This window comes from Indicator indicator, chromosome 32 (assembly GCF_027791375.1).
Source record: "Indicator indicator isolate 239-I01 chromosome 32, UM_Iind_1.1, whole genome shotgun sequence".
Lineage (NCBI taxonomy): Eukaryota > Metazoa > Chordata > Aves > Piciformes > Indicatoridae > Indicator > Indicator indicator.
Window position 1 is genome coordinate 3,858,458 of NC_072041.1, and position 13,162 is coordinate 3,871,619.

At 50.6% G+C, this 13,162-nt stretch overlaps 1 protein-coding gene across 1 annotated transcript in view; it reads right to left on the reverse strand.

The window, feature by feature from the left end:
- The window catches only part of SAMD11 (sterile alpha motif domain containing 11), a 133,530-nt gene extending 120,587 nt beyond the window's left edge, over positions 1-12,943 (reverse strand). Inside the window, exons 1-2 of the mRNA XM_054394998.1 lie at positions 12,130-12,943; positions 10,634-10,725 (exon numbers count right to left, since the gene is read on the reverse strand). Coding sequence (XP_054250973.1) covers positions 10,634-10,725; positions 12,130-12,934 — 897 coding nt within the window. The 5' untranslated portion in view covers positions 12,935-12,943. The remainder of the gene's footprint in view (positions 1-10,633; positions 10,726-12,129) is intronic.
- Between the last annotated feature and the right edge of the window lie 219 nt (positions 12,944-13,162).

The following is a 13,162-nucleotide window of genomic DNA, read 5'->3' on the forward strand; positions in this document are numbered from 1 at the left end:
GACAGGGTCTGCTGGAGAGAGTCCAACAGAGGGCTACCAGGATGATTAAGGGACTGGAGCACTGCCTGGGGAGGAGAGGCTGAGAGCCCTGCGACTCTGGAGAAGATAAGACTGAGAGGGAATGTAATTAAATGTTTCTAAATATCTGAGGGCTGGGGTTCAAGAGGGAGGGGACAGGCTCTGCTCAGTTGCTCCCTGTGACAGGACAAGGGGCAATGAATATAAACTCCAGCACAGGAGTTTCCACCTCAACATGAGGAGGAACTTCTTCACTGTGAGGGTCACAGAGCCCTGGAGCAGGCTGTCCAGAGAGGTTGTGGAGTCTCCTTCTCTAGAGATTTTCAAGCCCCATCTGGATACATTCCTGTGTGTCCTGTGCTGGATTCTACTGTCCTGCTCTGGGAGGGGGGGTTGGACTTGATGATCTCTGGAGGTCCCTTCCAACATCCCCCTCACATCCTGTGAGCCTGTGACTGAACCATCAGGGAAGAATCTTGTAGTGCTTTCTAAGTTAACTGAGTGAATCACAAGGGGGAAATAAAAGAGGAATTGATATTACAGTCCCCGCTGGGAAAAGAAAAAAACACACAACATAGGTAAGAAATAAAAAAAGGGGAAAAAAAAAGGAATGTTTGTGTGGTTCCCTCTGTGTCAGAGAAGAAAGAGATCTCAAGAATCACAGCTGTGACGAATGGTGGGAGAAGTTATTGATCTACAAGAATTCATTTCTCCTTTAAGGGCTGGTACTTTTACTTATTTAATAAAGGTCTGGCATCAAATCGCTGCGAATTTCAGGATTATCTAATTCCACCTAATCTCATTCAATCACTGATGCTCCAGACAGTAGCAGAAAGGAATGCTTGCCCTTTCCTGTCTTCAGGGGCTATCTCTGGTTACCCTAGCAACACAGCAAAGGCAGCTTCAACAGAGCAGAGTCCCACCTATCACCTCCATCTCCAGATAAAAAGAAAGGATGGGGTTACAAGGGAGTTGTTTTTTGGGTTTTTTTCTTGCATTTCGATGGGTAGAGATAGGCAGAACAGCAGCTACCACTGGAGTGGAACCTACTCATAACTCTGAATTAGCAAGGCTCCAGAGACCTGGTGATAAATGCAAGCTCCTAGGGGTAAATCACTCATAGACAGGGACCTCCTGGGGTGAAGTGGTCTGCTCACTTTCAAAATAAAAACTTTTATACTAAGAAACTGCTGATTAAGAGGCCCAAGTTGACTGAAGCTGTTTTAAAATCCCAGAGCTGCTTTTTAAATCATCTGAAACAATCCCACCTCCCAGCACTAAACTGGGAATCAGCTCCAAGCAAGCACTCACAGCTCTGTTGCAGTGTCATCATTGGAAGTATTACAGAACATGCATTTTTTTTAGACCAAAAGGATGTCAAGTATCTCCCCTATCACCAGAAACTCCTAAGTTTTCATAGAATCATATAAGAATGGTTTGGATTGGAAGGGACCTTCAAGATCACCTAGTTCCAACCCTCCTGGCATGGGCAGGGACATCTCCCACTAGCCCAAGTTGCTCAAGGCCTTATCCTCCTTGAATACTTCCAAGGAGGGGGGCATCCACAACCTCTCTGGGCAATCTGTTCCAGCGTCTCCCCACCCTCACTGTGATAAAGAAATTCTCTGGAAACAATTCAGGGAAGTTTCTTCTACCTTCCCAACTGACTGGCACAGTGCAGGGCAGAACAGAGACTTGCCCAGCATCTTCCATCTGCAGGCAGAAGATGTTGTTACTCTTAGAAACGTGGATTAAACCACAGACAAAGTCATTTTTTTGCTTTCCATTTCACAGGGTGATAAAACAAAAGGCCAAACCGAGGCTCAGGTTTCGTTCCGTGAGTGGGCATCACTGCAGAACTCACAAACAACTGCCTTCAGCTCACACTGAAGCACAACCTGACCTCCTCCTCCACAACACTGCTCCTGCAGCACTTTTATGGAGCTGAGCTCTGCATCTGTGCTGGTAAAACACAGCAACTTTAGCCAAATACACAGGACAAAAGCTGCTGCAGCTGAACACCACCTTCTCCTGGCAAGCACCCCACTGAAAAAAAGGGTCTGTGTGAGCCCCTAGTCCAATTTCCCTGTACACAGCATGACACCAAGGTGAGACACAGCCTCCAGCAACCTGCCTGGTTGCTGAGTGCTGACACAAGTTGCATTCTAGCTGAAAATAGAAAAGATTAGAAAAGCCTACTTTGCATACTGACTGAAGCTATCTGGACATCTTAAAAGGAGGGATTTGATGTACAGGGATATTTTCATACAGGTCATCAAAGATCAGGGCAAATCTGGGCTGAGAAGTTATTCCCAGATCCTGTGGCTTTGTATGTATGTGCAAAATAAAGTTAAATCAGTAAAAGCTAAAAGTTCCACACTGACCAAAGGTAAAATAAATGAGCAGGAACCTTTCTTTCCACGCTTGGGAATTCCCTCCATCCCTCCCTCCCTGTCCTCAGACATGTTACAAGAAAATCCCCTATCAGATTGTATTTATGACCCAGGGGAATGTGTAATTTCCTCTCTCTTCTCACTGGTTTTGTTAAAATAACAGAGCCAAAAATAAAAGAAAGGAAATGCATTGCTCCAGCAGAGGAGGTGGTACAGACAGATCTACCTTCACACAAGAGCACTGGCAGAGTAAAGCAGAAGTGCTAAAAGCGTTCTCAGTTTTATTTAGAATCAGAATTGTTTCAGTTGGAAAAGCTCTCTAAGGTCATCAAGTCCAACTGTCAACCTAAGACCACCATGCCCACTAAACCATGTCCCAAAAAGTGCCATAGCCACAGGTTTCTTGAACATCTCCAGGGATGGGGACTCCACCACCTCCCTGGGCAAGCTGTTCCAATCCCTGACTGCTCTTGCAGGAAAGGATTTTTTCCTAATCTCCACCCTAAACCTCCCTTGGCACAATTCCAGGCCATTTCCTCTTGTCCTATCACTTGATACTAGGGAGAAGAGACCAACCCCCACCTCACTCCAACCTCCTTTCAGGGAATTTTAGACAGCAATGAGGTCTCCCCTCAGCCTCCTTTTCTCCAGGTTAAACAACCCCAGTTCCCTCAGCTGCTCCTCAGCAGCTGTTCTCCAGACCCTTCACCACTTTTTGGGAAACTCCTTCAGGAGTTTTTCATGGACACTGACCAGAAGAGAGGAAGAACAACATCTCCTAAGAGAAAAATGCCCTGAGCTGGTGAGAACTGTGATTATTCAGCTGTTGAGTAATAGAAGGGGATGCATTTCAATACTGAGAAGGAAGAAGGGACAGGAGTCATAGATGCCAAACAACAATCTCCTCCAGATAAAGGATGCAGACTGTGCACAACAGAAACAGGCTAAAACAAGGCAGAAGAAACAAACAAACAAGCAAGCAAACCACAAAAACAACCAAAGATAGAAGAAAGGGGAAAAAAACATAGACAAAACAAAATTATTTTGCAAGCACAAAACCATCACCACTCATTACTTCATTAAAACCAGAGTGGATGGATCTCTTTTCCAAAGCCTGGGTCCAATAGGAAACTGCTTCTGTGTTCTCCTGTCCCATATCTGAACCAGAATGAGCAACTGGAGAAGTCCATCATCTCTGCAGACTTCAACTAGTTAATAGGTTTAAACCTCAGAAAAATGAATGAAGTTGATGAGGGAGTTCATCCTGACCCTTTTAGTCACCTCTGCCATTCAGATCCCATGTTCACCAAAGGCATTTGCCACCAGGCTCCAAATTAGCAGTGATCCCTTTGGGTAAGGCCAGCGAGTTTGGACATAGACCACTGCAAATTAAAACCAGGAGTCTGTGCCCTGAAGCAGCAGAGACAGCCCTAAGCAGTTTAATGACATATCTAAATAATTTTGACAGCAAAATTACTTATCCTCTGTCACCTTTACACTGCCCTTGACACACTGCTAACAAGATGATGTTGCTTTCCCTGCTTCTAGGTATTTATCCATCTTTCTTCCCACCCTTAACTTTTCCTGAGACCAACAGACTCTCTAAACCTGGTGGAGTACAGTACAAGCCACCAGGCAAGCAGTGCTTGCTGCAAAGCCATCCTGCATCCTGCCAAACTGACTCCCATGAGCACTGCAGGCTTGGAAACTGCCTCCTTCTCCAGCTGAGCCCACCAGAGAACACAGCACAATGCCAGGAATGACACTGTCTTGGCTTGTCCAGGGAACCAACACCATGCACAAGTCTACAGGACAAGGAACCCACCCTCTGCAGTCTTTATGGGATCTCAGCAGGAGGAAATTTGCTTACTCCAAGCAGAATCCCTCATCCAGGACAACCTCAGCATAAATATTCTTTCACCCTCTTGGCCCATTATTCACAAACACTAAACCAAACTGGACTCCTTCCTCTGTCCTTCCATCACACAAGACTTTCTGCATTCAGTTTCTTATTGTTGCTCACTAGAAGAGCAGAAATCTTCACTACAGCTCTCGCACTACAGCAAACCTCCCCCACTCAGAACTCCTTAAAAGCCACTGTAAGAGAAAATTGTTTTCCTAAGCCATAGCTGCTTATACATCTCTGCTGTTCACTCACAAGACTGCAATCCAATTAGTATTTTCCTTTGCAGAGGGTATTTAATACTCCACAAAATTAAATCCTTCAGTACTGTGCTGGCACTCTCAGCACCATTGATCTGAGTTTGTTCTGCCTTGGCATAAACCAGGAACTGCTCCCTGCTGCTAGTGCAACACCCATCTTCTGAACCTCTGATGGTGGACAGCACCATGCAGCAACTGCAGTGTGCCCTGCTCATGAGCCCAGTTTGAGGACCATCAGGATACAGAACACATGTAGGAGCACCTCTGATATCCACTAATGCCCATCTCAAGCTGTCAGATTTCCACTGTAAAGTGCTGTATGACCCAAGAGCAGCTGATTTCAGGGACCCTTCCATGAGAAAAGCAGACATATGTATTCCCACTAGCCTTGGACCAGAAATGAGTTGGGCTCAAACTCAGCATCTCTCCCCAGCACTGGATGGGATTTGTGAGTCTCTTGCCCTGTTTGAGAGCTCAACACCTCAGCTCCAGTTTCTCTACAAATCTGACAGATTTTGAAGAAACTTCTATTTTCAAGTTTAACTCACAAGGTTCACAATGCAACACACACACTACTCTACAATTAATCACCTGAGTGAAGTGCATTAAAAACCAAATCAGAACACACAAAAAGAAAAAAAAAAACAAAACACAAAGCCACAAAAAAAAAAAAACTCCAACAAACACAAATCTAAATTAAATGTGCTGGATTAAAAGCAACCATCAGCATGAAACCACAAATAAAAATCAACAGAATGAGCCAAAGACCTTGGGGGGGTGGGGGGGGAAATAAAAAGGTTTATAAGTCTGCTTTACAGGGGAGCTTTTCCCACATTCATCAAGCAGCCCCCAGAGACACAAAGGCAAAGTTACGAAAACATAAACCTCAAGATTCTCCAGCTCCAATTCTGAAGTCCACAAAAGCTCTGAAAGGAGCCCAACACTAGTCAGTTAAATGTGAAATTTCAGACTTAATTCTGCCTCTACAGGCAGCCAACTTACTTTTCCATAGGCAAAGTCCTCCTATCACAGGAAACCTCCTGACCAGTGTAGGAGACTCCCCCTCTTTGGGCCAGCCTCTGGATTTGCATCCCCCAACAGAGAGATCTACTCAATAGACCAGAACCTCCCTTCCTTCTCTCCCTGTGCAGCTCTGTTCCTGGCTTTCCAGGTGGTGGAGAGGCTGGTGGCCAGGAGGGCATCACTGAAGTTGCAGAGCTGCCCTCCACCACTGCACCTCTAAAACAGAGCCAGAGGAAGGCTCAGAAATCTCTGGGTTAAAGAAGAGAGATTTTGCTGATTACTGGCATTTAGTTTTCAAGTAAGCAGACACTTACTTTTTCCATCCCTGACAAAATCTTGGATGAGTGCCTTAACCTCAGGGGCATCAAAAGAAAACAACAACTATGACGACGAAAGGCAAGAAGAAGCAAATAAACCGAATCACAACTAAATCAAATCAAGAGCAAAGCACAGCCCTGAGTAAGCAAATGAATTACCACTGCCACTGACTGAGTTCTGCACAATTACCTGGTGTCCTGACATGCAATGAAGGAGATGGGGGAAGAAGAACACCGATTTTATGGTGCTTTTTGTTTTGTTTGAATACAGACAGATCACGACAGCTTTCTGAACCCTTTACCCTAATCTTAAACTCCAACCAGGCTGCCCTTCAAACGGGCACCCTGGCCAAGAGAAGATTCATAGAACGGTTTGGGCTGGAAGGGACATTAAAGATCATTTAGTTCTAACCCTCCTGCCATGGGCAGGGACACCTCCCACTAGACCAGGCTGCTCAAGACCCCATCCAACCTGGACTTTAACAATTCCAGGGAAGGGGTATCCACAATCCCCCCTGGGAATAGACCCAAAAGACCCCTACAGACCCCCAGAGACCTCTACAGACCCCTATAGACTCCTGTTTCAGTGTCTCATCTCACTCACTGTAAAGGATTTCATGTAAAGATGTCAGTGTAAAGATGGGAAAACAGGATGAGGAGCAGCTGATGTCCAGTCCCAACATGCTTTCAGGGGCAGCATGATCAGTATGACACACACAGTAAGGTCACACTCTGCCTGGTAATGGAAGCAACCAAAGTCTATCTGTCTCAGGATGCTTTTCCTCTGCTGTACTGGTGATGCAATGCTGGACTTTGCAAATCTAAGATCTTTGGGGTTAGCAATAAAGATTTTAGTGCTGTTCTCAAGATCATTAGTTTCCCCCTCCTGCTGGCTAAACAGCTTACCACCAGTGAGCACTGCTTCAAAACCAGCTCCAAGTATGGATTTGAAAGTGGGGATGGAGAGAATGCCTGAGGGGTGTTAGGAGCACAGGGGAAATTCCAGTGGGTACAGAGGGAAGCCCATAGCGAGTGGGTTTCACCAGAACAGACTGGAAAGCCTGCCAGGGCTCCAAATGAGACAAGCTGCATCTGCCCAGAACTCACATGGTGGGAGACCCCTGTCCACATCTGACAACTTTGTGAACACTTGGCATCTCGTGGTCTAAAGCAATGAAGGGACTGAGACTTCTGCCAGACCTGAGACTGTGACTTCCCCCCTCCAGATCTGAAACACCTCGGGTGCAAAGGCTACAAAGAAAAGATGGGAAAATTGGAGGCATGGTCATTTTCCAGAAGGATATGGTGTTAGAGACAGCATGCAGCGCCCCACTCCCCACCTCAGCAGGGCCTGGGAGAGAAGCAAACAGCACCAAGCCATGCAGGCAACCTGGCAACCACTCCCTGACCACATCCTGTGCCATGCTGACTGGGAGGGATGACTGCCCTTGCAGCAGCACTGGGGTGCCCTCCCCACCCCAAGAGGGACATCCCACACTCCCTCATTCCCAGGGGTCATCCTTGCATCCCCTTCAGCCTGGAGCAACCTGACAGCCCCGAGGGACTGCATCCCTCCTGCGTCCCCCATTCCCAGGGGACCCTCCTTGCATCTCCCCCAAGCACAAACCGACCCAGCAATCACAAGGGACCCTTCTGTATCCCCCATTCCGGGTGGTTCTCTTTGTATCCCCCCCAGCCTGAAGCAACCTGACAGCCCAAAAGGATGCTCCTGCATCCCCCATTCCCAGAGGGTCTTCCCTGCATCCCTCACCAGCCCGGAGCGACCCAGAAGCCTACAGGGGGCCTCCCCTGCACGTCCCTGCCATTCCCCACGGCATGCAGCGGCTCTGTCCTCCCCGGTCCCCGCTGATTGATGGCTGCCGGCGCGGGGGCGGCCGCGGCCCGGGGGAGGAGGCGCCAGGGCGGCCGGCGCGCCGCGGCTGCTCCCCCCCCGCCTCGCAGGAAACCGGCGGTCGGTGGCGGAGCTGGGCCCGGCGCCGGCCGCTGTCTGCAGCTGCAGCAAACGAGCTGCGAGGGGGGGCGGCGGGGCCGGGCTCGGCGGGGGCCGGGCGCCGATCGTGTCGTGTGTGTCCGTCCCCCGCCCCCGGCACCGCTGGCACCGCGGCCCGGCGCCAGCCCCGGAGGTAAGGGGGGTCCGGGGGCCGCTGGCCGCCTGCTTCAGGGCTGACCGAGGCGGGACAGGGGCTGGGAATTGGGGGCGGCCCGGGGTTTTATTGCGGCGAGTGGATGGGAGGGGAACGAGTCAGGGGAGGGGAAAAGGGAATCATGCGAAGCTCTGGGTCCTCAAGAGCTGTTTTCCAAGTCGAGTCTGTGGCACGATGCGATTTACGCATCGACCCTCTCCCATCCTCAACCCCAAAAGTAACCCAGATCCCGCGCCTCAGCTCGGCCGCTGCCGTTTCAACCTCTGCCGCTGTCAGGCTGCCTGGAGAAGGCTGGCAGGGCTGGAGCAATCGGATGCCAACTTTCCCTAAGGAAAACCAAGGCCAGCTCCTGCAGGTGGGGAGGATGTGGACCCCCACCAGCATCTGGCTCGCCCGGGTAAAAACCCAGTGCTCCCGAATTTTCTGGCCTATTACTGCTGTCCAAGGATTGATTTTGGATCACTGGAACCATCTGCTGACAAGAGAGCTCCATATCCATCTGCACGCCCCACACGTGATAACACAGCAGCACAAGGACCCAGGCACTGCAAGTCACTACCTACCCACACTATAAAAAACAAAGCGTTTCTACATTTGAGGAGAAACGACCCTCTGATCCCAGCGGTGCTTAAACCACTGATCACTAACTGGGGAAAGATAAACCATGCCTGATTTTTTATCCTCCTTGTGTTAACTTCTGAGCGTGCAGCGCATGTAGCTCTGACAAGGCACTACCAAAAAGATTTCAGGTTCAAAACGTGAAATTGTCCTTTGGTCAGGTATTTGTTCTGATGACAGCATAGAAAACACAGTAAGCACCAAGAAAACAGAGTTCTGAGGAAACCTCTTGCTGGGTTTTGTCCTCTTTGTGCAAATTCTGACAGAAAACCCTCTCCAACACCTGGAGAAACAGAGAGATGCAAGTCTAGAAGGATTTCTCTCTCCTTTCCCAAAACTATGCCAACCTCTTTTCCTCTATCTGAACACCTGAAGTTTGGTTCTCTCTTAAAAGATGCAGAGCTGCCTTCCCACCTGTAAAAGCACAGCATCCCTGTGCAGCTATTAAATGACGGCACATGTCAGTTTGGTCACCATCTAAGACAACTTGGTACCTAGAAAGCGACCAGCAGTGTCATCTGGCCAAACACTTCTCAGCACCACCAGCAAGGCTGGCACATCACTTTGGTGTGCAGATCTCTGCTGGTTGGCCTCTGACCCACAGGACTGGCAACTGAAGCAGATGCAGAACTCCCACAGCAGCAGAAAGCTTATGACACCGCAGCGCACTTTGGCCGGTACACGCAGATGAACCACACCAGTTGGTCAAAGAGCCAGCTTGCAGTCTGTCTATAGTTTGCTAGATTTAAAACACCACAGCAATGCTGTGAATATTGGTAAGCTCGATGGGTGCTTATTGCTTTGGTACAGACTGCTGCTATACGAACAGACCCAAGAGATGGCATCAGGGAGGTGACACCTTCCTATCAATGCACGTCACTGGTGATTATCAGCCTAAGCCCCTTCCCAGGTGAGTGTGCCTGCACACAGAAGCTCACATGCACGTAAATAGTATGCAGAAATAATTTAACCATGCAATTCTGTCATGCAGAACCATGCATGGGGAGATCATCTGTTTGATCTCAAAAAAGCAGTAGAAGAAAACCTCGTTGATTTCAGCAGATAGAAGTAGGTAAATTTCCAGCTGCACCTCTTTCTGCAGTGCTAGTGACAATGCTTTAAGTCATGATGGTTTCTTTCAGACCAAGAAAACCTCCACAAACCAGCAGCTTCCCCACCCAGTTTTGATGCTACTGTACTTTATAGTTATTTTTACACATGATGAACTGGTTTTAACCCCTTACTTTACCATGATTCACACGATGAACTCTTTTAAAGCCTTAGCTTCCTCTGATTTCAGTAGCTTTTTATTTACAGCATCAACATATTTGTTGTGAAGATTTTGGTGATTTCGAAAGTCTCAGGATAAAGGCAGACAGCAGAAAACAAAAGGAATTCAAACACTGGGAAGAAAAGATCTATAAAAGTCCTAACTGTGAGCTGAGACGTGAATGTTGTTCAAAGTTGTCAGGATTTGAGCTCGGTCCTCCTTCAGTTTACTTAACAATTCACTAATGGTTTGTAAACTGTGGCTAATATGTGGATGCAAATACAATTCCCTTTTACTTTATTTAGCCAGTTTATGCCTCTGCACAACACACAGCAACGAAGGGGCGAGCTGAGGGAAGAGGCTGCTGCATCACTTTGCCTATCGACAGCTCCCCCTGAAAACCACACAACCACACAGTGTGTTGTTGCATCCTTCAGGTCAAACACTGCTCTTCCCGCCTGCTCTGGCTGCAAACTCCTCTGCTAGCCCTTCACTCGGCTGCAGGTACACTCGCAGTACAAAGCCTTAGTGACTGACAGTTCCCAGCCCTCACAGATCACGGTTTCATGATCACAGAAGCAAAGGGATTTTTTTTTTTTTAAGGGAAGGAGGCGGAGGAGAGGAGAGATGTCTTAACTAAAGCACATAGTTTAACAATAGTCTTACCACTGGAGACGAAATTCGACACCCAGGGCAATCACAGATTGGAGGATGTACCTGTAAGATTCCTTTGGACATAAGAGTCTTCAAACTTTTCCCTGGATGCAGAGGAGAAGGAAAAAAAAAAAGAAGAGTAAGAAAAAGGATCAGTACCTTTATAAAATGGAAAGTATTTAGAGCAGTGGGGGCGGGAGGCACGCGTCTCCTTCACACAAACATCCCTCCCCTTGCCTGCAGCACCCACCCCCGCACCCGCCTGCCCCTTCACCGTACTTTCTCCCGTAGACACCCGAGGAGAGAGGCCCCGGCGCAACCCTGCCTAGCCCCTGCCTAACCTGACCCCACCGCTCCCGCAGCCTGCAGAGAACCGATGCCGGCGGCGCACCCTGGGGCTCAGTAGCAGGCTCCGCACCGGCGAGGTGCTCCGCGCTGTCCCCCGCCACCCGCGCGGCGAGCCCCGAGCCGGGAACAGCCGTGCTAGCGTCTCCGTCCGTGTCACCTCGGCCTTCCTGACTCACCCCAGAGACACTGAAATTTCCCGAAGGCAGCCGAGAGCCCAGTAATAAAAAAATAGAAGAGATGAGCGGAGTAATGACAATTAGCGCAGCCCCCGCAGTTATTCCCCTTTTCTCTGGCGATCTATAAACTAGGCGAGGTGTCAGTCACCTCCTAATAGCTCCTCAGACCCCCGGGCTGACACCTCCGGCTCTCAGCTCATTACGTGTCTCATCAGCTCTCCTCTTTACCCCCTTTCCCCGGTCTCCGCTCCCCCGGCCCGCAGGGGCAGCCGGGTCCCCGCTCTCCACCTGCCGTCAGCACCAGCAGCTCCGGTGCCGGGACTGCGGCGCTGGGCGGGAGGGCAGAAAGGGAGGGAGGGATGGGATAGATGATGGAGGCAGGGCAGGCTCCCTCCCGTCAGCAACCGCCAGCTCCGCGGAGGTCCCGCACCACCCAACTGCGAGGGGAACACCGCCCCTGCCCGCCCCGCCCGCCGCGCCGCCGGGGCCTGTCCTCACCCGGCGCAAGGGAGCTGCGCGGTGCCGCTCCCCCTCCGCCGCCGGCAGCACGCACGGGCAAGCGGCTCCGCGCCCCCGCCGCCCCCCGCCGTGTTTACACCGCACCCCGCCATCTGCCTGGTGTTCAAACCTCAGCCCGCCAGAAATTAAACTTCTCTCCAGGAGAGACACCCTCGCCCCCCCCAACATCATCACCCCCACCCATCCAAAACAACTGCTCCAAAATCGCTCGGAAAACTTCGCCCGGTACCGGGGCGCTCGGCGAAGGGGATGTGGTAGAAAAGGAGTAGGGGTGTGCAGAGAAGGGGTACACGGCCATACGAGATCAGGTCCTGAGCGACTCTTCCCTCATCGCCAAGACTCAGCCTTTCCCCCCCCTACCCCCCCCACTCCCCTCCCTCGGATCCCGCTCCCAAAGCACGGGGGGGAAGAGGGAGGATGCTGAGGAAGACCGGGGAGCCGGCACAAGCCGAGCGCTGCCTTTACCTTTGTGCCTGATGCTGCGCTTCCAGTCTTTGGCCGTCTCCCTGCCGCTGACAAACTGGAACTCGTTGGGGGTGAGCCACTCTCCCCGGTACCGGATAGAGGGTCCTTTGCTCCCCTGGCACAACTTATTGATGTAGAGCAGTGCCTTGTTCTCCCCGCACTCCACCTCGATGCAAGGCTCTCCGTTGTCAAAGAAGGGCTGAAAATCCGGGATGGAGGAAAACCTCTCCAGCATCAGGTCCTCGGGGAGGTGGTGGGGGTGGTGGGGGTGGTGGGGGTGGGGATGGTGGGTCTCGTGGAAGCCCAGGTACGCGCGGTGGGCAAAGATCTGGTCGTAAGCCGGAGGGTGCGGGGTTACCACCGGAATGGCAGCGGCGGCCAGAGGGGCGAGATAGTCAGGTAAGGTTTCCATGGGCTGGTTAAAAGCTGCCAGGGCCATCTCTTCCCTGTCAAGTCGCTCCTTCTTGATAGCAGGCATGGTGCTGCTGAGCTCCCCGTGCGCCCTCGTCTCTCCAAAGCACAGTGGCTCTAATGTCTCCGGTTCAAGTTGCCCCCGCTCTGGCTGGAGTTTGGATGAAATGCGCCAGCAGCAGCAGCAGCAGCAGCAGCAACACCACAAGCACCTTTGGCGCTCGGGTGCCGGAGGTGGCTGGTATCCCCCGGAGCAGCCCGCTAACAAATCTCCTGGGCTGGCTCCCCAGCAGAGCTGTCTGGGATCCCTCTCCCACGGAGAGCCTAATGTACCGTGGACCCGAGAGCTGCTGTGTGGTTCGCAGATCTGCCCCTCCGGACTAATACCTGACATCTCGGAGTGGTCCCTGCTGCCGTAGACATTATTTTGGTTTTAAAAAAAAAAAAAAAAAAAAAAAAAAAGGGAAAAAAAAAAAGAAAAAAAAGCTTATTGATTCTCCGAGATCGACCCACCTTCTCGCCAAGCTTGGAGGGTTCCCCGCAGCCCACCCACCCCCCCTTTCTTTTCACCCTCCTCTCCCCTCACCCCCCTTTACTCCTTCCTTTAAACTGACACCTGGTT